At 32.3% G+C, this 10,000-nt stretch overlaps 1 protein-coding gene across 1 annotated transcript in view; it reads right to left on the bottom strand.

Annotated features, from left to right (window-relative positions):
• Positions 1-10,000, bottom strand: part of LOC106871503 (ionotropic receptor coreceptor Ir25a) — a 34,187-nt gene that overhangs the window by 15,075 nt on the left and 9,112 nt on the right. The window contains exons 3-8 of the mRNA XM_089341972.1: positions 9,002-9,139; positions 8,202-8,447; positions 6,265-6,461; positions 4,673-4,864; positions 2,539-2,664; positions 14-229 (exon numbers count right to left, since the gene is read on the bottom strand). Coding sequence (XP_089198098.1) covers positions 14-229; positions 2,539-2,664; positions 4,673-4,864; positions 6,265-6,461; positions 8,202-8,447; positions 9,002-9,139 — 1,115 coding nt within the window. The remainder of the gene's footprint in view (positions 1-13; positions 230-2,538; positions 2,665-4,672; positions 4,865-6,264; positions 6,462-8,201; positions 8,448-9,001; positions 9,140-10,000) is intronic.

Genomic DNA, 10,000 nt, shown 5'->3' on the forward strand with positions numbered 1-10,000 from the left:
AATAGAATCTTACCGTCAGTGTAGATACGTTCAATGTAATGTTTCCGAGTCGGTATTTGGCATTCGGATAAAATTCCCTCATCACGAATAATCTGGAATCAGGTCTCCATCGTGCTACCGTGGAAGTGAGAAGTGGTCCTTCTGTAACGGTTTTCATTTCGTAAGCGGTGTAACAGCTGTGGTTAAGTGTTGAATAGTTCTTGGGAACTGCAAACCCAGTTATATTGGCCTGAAGAATGAGTAAAATTTAATTTTACACTTTTTTAAAATTAAAGCATCTAATTGAATTTCAGATCCGTCGTCCGACAGCTAATTAGCAGAAACGTTAGATCAGTGGCTTTGGCTCCAGCCTTCTGCATTCTGCGTTCAAATCCCGCTAAGATCAAGATTACTTTTTCATCGTTTCGTGGGTCAGTAAATAAAGTATCAGAGAAGTTTTGGGATTGATTTTCTCTCTCACACACTATCGGGATTGGGAAAATCTCATCTGTTGGTCGATTGTAAAGAATTATAATAATAACTCTTTCTAAATTTTGGCACAAACCAAGCAGTTTCTGGGGTGGACGACGATTACATCGACCCCAGTGTTCGACTGATACGCATTTTGTCGATCCAGAAGGATGGAAGGCAAAGGTGACCTCGGTGAAGTTTGAACTCAGTACGTAAAAACTGAAGAAATGCTGCTAAGCATTTTGTCTGGCATCCTAACGATTCTACCAGCTCACTGCTTTAGAAGAAATTAGAAATAATGTTGGTGCTTTGTTCAGATAATACATTTTACCGAATTTTAACGCCATCGTTCGGCAGCGAAATGGCACAGTCCAACTACGATCAACTTCTCTCTTTGATTTCTTCGGGATCAGTAAATAACGTACCAGTCAAGACCTAGGATCGATAAATAGAATTCCAGTCAACTACTGGGCTTAATGTAATCGATTGAGATTTCCCCCTAAAACCGCCGGCCAAATTTGAAAATTTGAACAAAAAAATAAATAAATAAATAAATAATAATAATAATAATAATAATAATAATAATAATAATAATAATAATAATAATAATAATAATAATAATAATAATAATAATAATAATAATAATAATAATAATAATAATATATATATATATATATATATATATATATATATATATATATATATATATATATATATATATATATATATATATATATATTATATATATATATATATATATATATATATATATATATATATATATGGTTCGTCTCTAAATTAGTTATATACATATATATTATATATTACGAAACCCGGTGTAATATTATACCGATTTTTGCCTGTAAGGCTGGAATAAGTTTTTGTTCCCTAATATTATTACTATATATATATATATATATATGTGTGTGTGTGTGTGTGTGTGTGTATATATATGTGTATATATATATGTATATATATATATATATATATATATATATATATATATATATATATATATATATATATATATATGTATGTATCTATGTATGTATATATATATATATATATATATATATATATATATATATATATATGTATATATATATATATATGTGTGTATATTATATATACGCTGGAAAACAATAAAGACTCTCGTTTGTATTATCCCACGATAATCCTCTGATAAACACTTAATAGTTATCAAGAAAATCACCATGAGTTGTTTGTCGACGTGGTGGCACAAGAAGGAACTTCATCTTTAAAGGAATGTAAATTTATTTTAATTATATTTTGCATTATTTTTCGATGGGTTTGCTCCAGCGGACAAAATGTTTAGCGGCATTTCGGTCTTTACGTTCTGAGTTCAAATTCTGCCGAGGTCGACTTTGCCGTTCAACCTTTTGAGGTCGATGAAATAAATACCATTTGGGCACTGGCGGCGATGTGATCAACTTAACACACCACCCACCTTGTACCTGTAGTAGACAGGATTATTTTTCGATCGGTTTGGTAATTAATCCTTATCAAGTATTTTATTCCTGAATAGAATATAATGATAAAGCATTTCCTATTGTTGTTTGCTAAGACCGTATCCTTATCTTCACTTCTTTCTTACTTATCTGTGGCGTATTTCATCACAATATCTTTTCATGGTTTATATTATAGTTGATTTTATCTCTCGGCAATAACTCTTAGAGATTTCTCACGAGTTTAGTACTATTTAGTCAATTTTTTTCTATTTCTTTTTCTCGTTTGCTTTCCAAGAGAAATCTATGTTAAGCATATTACCTATAAGTCTTATTAGTTTGATTAAGGAGAGGGAGGCTGCGCCTACGACTTCCGCAGACACTTTGAGGCTGGCAAGATCGATACGATTAATATTCCTTGTAACAGTTACAAATTAACGGCTGCAGGAAAAATACAAATAAGTAGGAAATTATAGAGGATCGATTCTCAGGAGAGGAAAGACTTGGATTATTGGTTAATATGCGGCCCAAAGAACAGAAACGGCACAAATAAAGGTAGACAAAGAGGAAAAAATTATACATCACAAACAAAATTGATGCAGTTTTATTACGTTTTACTTACCAGAAATTTGGTGAAATTAGAGCAGTTTGATATAGATTTTAAAGACTCGGGGTTCTCGGACAATTTCACCATTAAACAGACAATGGTCAAGATATGCTTCTTTATTGTCTCTTCTGGTAACTGTCCCTATCGGTGATGAAAAAAAGGGAGATGGCTGTTTTATTGCGGGTAACGTTTACACAAAGTGTTCAAAATGTTTATCTGAGAATAGCAAAATAAGTAACAGGATGTTAAGAAGTAATGCAGTACGACCGTTTCAAGCGGCTCCATTTAATTGACGAATGTAATCATTACATCAATTTAAATACAGTGCTATCTTTAGCTGCAAGAAATATGGATTTTCAACAGACAAGATATATTGAAATAATTTTTCTTAAATATTTTAACAGAGCAAGAGGATGAAAGAATTTCATGTTGTTACTATTGCAGCAAGAATAGCTAAGGGAAGAACAAACTGCAATTTTTAGAGTGGCTAATAGGGTTGTAATTAATTTCCAATTTATCTATCGCTTTATCATCAACAAAAAATCTAAGGCTAGAAGATTGTGTATATTTAGCATAAAGAGCAAAGTGAGTTAACAGCTCATAGCTGGCTGCTGGTCTTAAATTTCATAGTCATAAGTACCCATCAACCCACAAGAAAAAAGAAACTTTACAAAGAGTCAATTAGAAAGTAGTAAATGTCTATAAAAGATTTTATTCATCTTACATCGAGCTGTACGGACGATCCCGGACTGACTTGGTTCTTCAACTTAAGTACCCAATTCAACTGAATCTTAATTACTTCTTATATGTGTGTGTATGTGTTTGTGTGTATGTATATATATTTTCTCAGTGTGTACAAATAACAAGGAGAAAATAAATAGCTACCAGGGTAGCAAAAATTCACACAAGTGCCAAGGATATTATAGCCTACTTATAAAGGTAGAAATTCCAGAGTTAAGGGAAATGTTTTTGTATCACGTCGATAATTTAAGAAATAGAGTCAAACGCAGGTGTTATTCGTATCATTTCCAACATAATCTCAATGCTTTTTTCGAAACATATGTCGGAAGTATAAATGATTTGAATAACACCTGCGTTTGACTTAATTTCTTAATCTATCCATATATGTATGTGTATATATATATATATATATATATTTGTGTGTGTGTGTGTGTGTGTGTGTGTGTGTGTGTGTGTGTGTGTGTGTGTGTGTGTGTGTGTGTGTAAATTTAAATAATAAGGATGAAAATTGAATATTAATTTGATTAATATCAATTTAAAACCAGTGGCCTAGCATATTGAAAAATCTGAAGATTCAGAAAAATTAAATTACATACATATAAGAGGGATGACCACTAAGTGGACATCCATTATTCTAGAAGTAGACTAGCTATGTTCTGACCACTAAGAAAAGATTGTTAATCTTTTCTTAGTGGTCTACTTCTAACATAATGGATGTCCACTTAGTGGTCATCCCTCTTATATGTATATGTTATATGTATGTATGTATCTGTGTGAGTTTGTCCCCCTCCACCGCCATCGCTTGACAACCGACGTTGGTGTGTTTATGTCCCTGTAACTTTGAGGCTCGGCAAAGAGACCGATCGAATAAGTGCTTGAGTCGATTTCTTCGATTAACACCCTTTAAGGCGGTGCTCTAGCATGGCTGCAGTCAAATGATTGAAATAAGTGAAAGAATAAAAGAATACAGATAGAAAGAGTGAGTGTGTGAGAGAGAGAGAGAGATTACAAGTTAGTAATTGGTCATGATTGATGCAAACACTTTCTCTTTCTTCATATGCACATAAAGAAATACGATCACACAGATAGAGAGAGGGAGAGAGAGGCAAAGAGAAAGTGAAATATTAAAATGTCTATTATTTACATTATTTACATTATTTACATTCGACGGATATTTGTCCTCATCTTGTTTGTTGTTAACACAACATTTCGGCTGAATGTAAATAAATATCTGCCGAATGTAAATAATGTACATAATTCCTCATCTCTTAAATATAAAACTGTATTAAAATGTCTGCTGTCAAATAATTCGACGTCGATCAATGACGCCAAATGGGTGGCACCAAAACAGCTGTGCCAAAATGTCTCATTACCTAGAAGTATTATTATTGCTGTAATAATAACATACCGTCAACTGTATTTCATTGGTTGCTTCTTCAATTGATTTCAAGTCCTCCCGGCAAATGTCGCAGGCGTCTTTGAAAATAATCAAATTGGCGTTTCTCGGATTCAGTCCATACTGAACGAGAGACTTCACATCCAGATCATCACTTATCAGAATCCAGTAATTCCTACTTACCAACATCCAAAGTGACGCCGCCTATCGGATTAAAAAATATGCATTAGTGATTATCTGACGGATATTTTAGTCTGAAGATTATGTAAATTTTTTGGGATATTTGTGTATGTGAGACAAATATGTTTTTAAGCATGTTTGTGTGAAAGGGCGATATGTGGGTTTTGAAGGAGCAGGTTTGGTTGTATGTTTAAGAAGTCAGTTTCAAAACTATGTGGTTTCGGGCTCCGTTCCACTACACAGCAACTTGGGGTCTATCGTCTTCTACTATGACACCGAACGAAACCCACCCACCCCATTTGCCCCACAAGAAAAAAAAAGAAAAGAAAAAGAAAGAACAGATACCACAGAATTTAGAAGACCCGACCCCCGGTGAAAAAGGTTACGAATGCATGACGGAGAGAATGACGTCACTAAGCGATGGAGAAAGGGGAAAAAGGATTGGACTGAAGGAGAAAAAGGACTTAGGACCTAGAGGCGGCGAGTGGTGTTACTCAGTGTGGGGTGAGTACCCCACCCTTTATAATATCATTTTCAGATATCATTCATGTTATCATATTTTAATTTGTTTTTCATGTTTATTTTCATGTGTCATTCATTATATCATATTTTATTTTTATATTTTTGTTATATATCCCCACATGCGTTGTAGTGTCCCCCCTCTGTGTAATGCCTTTATGGCAATTTAAAAGAAATAAAGAAGATTGCTTCCCAACCACATGGTCCTGGGTTCAGTCCCACTGCGTGTCACCATAGGCAAGTGTCTTGTACTATAGCAGTGGGTTGATCAAAACCTTTTGAGTGGATTTGGTAGACGGAAAACTGAAAGAAGCCCGTCGTATATAGGTCAGCCCATATATATATATATATATATATATATATATATGAATTATTCGTTTATATTTATATAAGGGGCATTACTGCAGAATAATGCCACACACTGGACTTCCCAAAATAAACACATTTAGTACCGAATGCGAGGAAAACAACCAACAGAAGAAGACCAACTTTCTTTTAAATAACTCAACTATGTATCGACCGATTTCCTGATAAAATTCTTGTAAAAGAATTTTATCCCTTTTTGAATTTATTAATCATATATATATATATGAATGTATGTATGTGTGTATGTATGTACGTATATCTACGTGTGTTTATTTGTGTCTGTGTCTTTGACAACTGATGTTTGTGTGTTTACGTCCCTTTTACTTAGCGTTTCGGCAAAAGAGGCCCATAGGATAAGTACCAAGCTTTAAAAAATAAGTAATTGGGCCGAATGGTTCGACTAAAATTTTTCCCGGCGTTGCCTCGGCATGGCCGCAGTCTAATGACTGAAACAAGTAACAGAATAAAGGAATAAAAGAAAAAAATAACTTAAAGGCAAAAACAAAAAAAAAACTATTTTTTGCTTTCGTTCTTCTTACCTCTTTAATAATGACTTCGAGGGTCTCTTTCTTTAGAATGATGAGGTATCGATTTTCAGAAAAAGCTTTTTGGTTAATAGAAATAAATGTTCTTCGAATTTTCTCCGTAAAAGAAGAACTGGAATTTATTCGGAAAAGGGCCGATTTAACGTATCTGGATGAAAGTTCGTTCGTTAACATCAAAACTTCCGTTCCATCTGACCAACACCAAAAGTAAAACATAAAAACGTCAATTACTATATTTAAGAATAGCGGGTTTCAGCTGCTGGCTTAAGGGGGGACACTAGCAATCGCTGACAAAATTTCCAGAGACCCACAGGAAAAAAAAAAACACCATCTACCACATAGTTACTTACTTAAGCATTTCGCTCCCTATGTAGCGTAGGTCGTTGATGAGTTTTTCTCCTGTTTTTGACCCTGGGTTCACTTACCCTGGAGGAAGGACTTACCCAGGTCTTGTTAGTTTTATATTGATTTCAAATTTTGACACAAGGCCAACAACTTCGGGAGGCAGGGCAAGTCAATTACATCAACCCCAGTGTTCAACTGGTTCTCATTGTATCGACCCCGAAAAGATTAAAGGCAAAGTCAACCTCGGCAGAATTTGAACTCAGGACGTAAGGACGAAAGGCTGGGTTTATATTGTCATCGATGCTTCTGAATTTTGTTTTTGTACAAAGTAATGATGTTGGTCCCACACGATCCCATTTTTTTATCTCTGGGGAGAAATGCTCCGTATTAGTTTGGCCCCTATCCTTTGACCTGTCCAATATAGAAGACCCTATCAGGAGGGCAAAGATCCCAGAGTCATTGAGGCCCACAAGCCACTATATCGCAACAAAGACTAGACCTTACAGTGGACCTACCAAAAATTATAAAAATATTAATTCTTAAGTCTGCCCAATATATGATCATGCATTTGATTGTGTTAATTGTTTTCCATTAAATTGCATTATTTAGAGTTTAATTAAATTTGTTCTGCTTAATTTTGTATTTAATTCACTTGATTTTATATTCAAGTGGTTCATGAAAATAATTAACTTGGTCCAAGATAAGAAGTCAGTTAAGAGTCCTGAACTTAGAATTAACTTTGCTTAATACTTTAAGGAGTAGGTTAGAAGAGAAGAGATAAAGAGACTGACTAAATAGTTCATGTAATGACTGCATTACAATTTTGCTGTTGTTTAGACTCAAGCTTGACCTCACCGATCTCTGAACATTTTTTTTTACCTTATATTAACGAGTCAAAATGATATTCAGTATGTTATATTGAAAAACCATATTTCATAAAGAACTCGAGAGCCTCCAACGAGTAAATAATTTCTAGGGAAGTTTTTGGAACAGTCCCATCAAGATTCCCGTCTACTGTAAACCTAACAGGCCACATACTGCTGCGTGGGACTAATAAGAAATATATATGTCCTGTCATAGAGAGCAGTTGCTCCGCTGATGTGAATATCTCTTCAAAAAGAAAGAGAAATAAGATAACTACGGACGACTGATTCGAAACCTCCAGTTTCTATATCCAGATTATAAATTCATTATTTATACCAATCATAATTGGTGCACTTGGTTTTGTGAGTAAATGCCGATGTGACAGCCTGGATAAGCTAGGTCTTTCAGAAGATGAAATCAACCAGCTAATTCGCATACTACAAATACAATCTGTAAGCGTAACTGTAAAAATATGTAAAACAATTGCCAAATTTAAAATGTGAAATGGTTTTTGTTAGCTGGAGGTTCGTGTCTTTGTTACAAACTAACTCCTCACTTAAAGGAAAACTTCAAATAATTAAAAATAGAAGAGAAGATAGATAGATAAGGAAATTGATAGATAGAGAAACAGACGATAGAATGACAGACAGAATAACTGACAAACAGACAGAGAAAGATATGGATAAGAGGCATTAGAAGTACCAAGAACTACCAAGTCTTACTTATAGATTCATCATAGAATATCTTCACGTCTGGCCACTTTAGATGGTGCATGGCATCGGCTAAGCCTTTGAATTTTTGGCTGCTTCCTCCTCCTTTTCTTCCGACTGGGTCTTTAGCTGAACATTTCTCTTCAGTCAGGAATAACATCACCGCTTCACTGGACACTTTATTCGGTAGGAAGTCAAGCATGTTGCACGATACCAACCAAATAATGAGATCAATGTCTTCCCTCACGACATCGTGTACTAATAAAGAAAATAGTAATAGATATGAAATATGGCATTTATATATACATACACACTCACACGCATACACACCCTCACACACACCCTCACAGATATATATATGTATATATATATATATATATATATATATATATATATATATATATATATATATATATATATATATATATATATATATATGTATATATATATATATATATGTATATATATATATATATGTATATATATATATATATATATATATATATATATATATATATATATGTATATATATATATATATATATATATATATATATATATATATATATATATATATGTATATATATATATATATATATATATATGTATATATATATATATATATATATATATATATATATATATATATATATATATATATATATATATATATATACTGTGCAAAAGACAACGCGTGCGTTCTGTCGTGAAACATAGGGTAAAAAATCAGATATTAATTAATATCGATTTATTACCAGGAAGCTAGCACATTTATAATATATATATAAATATATACATAAAATATATAGCTACCTAAGCCATCCAAAAATACTGGGTCCATTGAGCTGACATTATACATCTCAAATGTTACTCTCATGTTGATTCTATGGCATATGTATTCCTTCAGGTCAATCAGTCCATCATGGTATTTACTGTGTTCTATTACGGCGGCTGAAAAGTTACAAAGTATAACATACCATGTTAATTTTTACTTAGCAAGACAATAAAATGATTTACAAACATCTTTATTATTATTGTTGCTGTTGTTGCTGTTGTTGTTATTGTTGTTGTTAAGGCAGCGAACTGGCATCATTGCTAGTACGCCGGATAAAATGCTTTTCCTATATTTTGTCCGTCCTTATTATCTGAGTTCAAATTCTGCCAAGGTCCACAGTGACTTTCATACATATACCTGTAGACACACACATATATCTACATATACATATATATATATATAATATATATATATATATATATATAATATATATATATATATATATATATATATATATATATATATATATATATATATATATATATATATATATATATATATATATATATATATGTATATGTATATATCTGTGTGTGTCTACATATATATATATATATATATATATATATATATATATATATATATATATATATATATATATAAGTTCAAATAAAGGTTGCAAACCTCGTTAAGGGATAAAAAAAATCCAATGAATATACTGGCTTATTACCTATTACAAGAAGTATTGAATATTACAATTAATATTCGACTGTAAAATAACTGGATAAACCGGGGTTTATATATATTTTTAAGACAAAAAGAAAAGAAAATAGAGAGATAATTAAATTAATAATTATTTATTAATTATAAAATTGGACATCATCTATGACAGCTGTTTCGATTCAAGGCTTTAGAAATTAATTAGCATAATTAAAAACATATTGTAGCTGAATCTCATTGGATTTGGCTAAAGATATACCATTACATTTTCATGCTAATTAATTTCTAAAGCCTGGAATCGAAACAGCTGTCAGAGA

The sequence above is a fragment of the Octopus bimaculoides genome, chromosome 25, assembly GCF_046866305.1.
Source record: "Octopus bimaculoides isolate indiv1 chromosome 25, ASM4686630v1, whole genome shotgun sequence".
Taxonomy (NCBI): domain Eukaryota; kingdom Metazoa; phylum Mollusca; class Cephalopoda; order Octopoda; family Octopodidae; genus Octopus; species Octopus bimaculoides.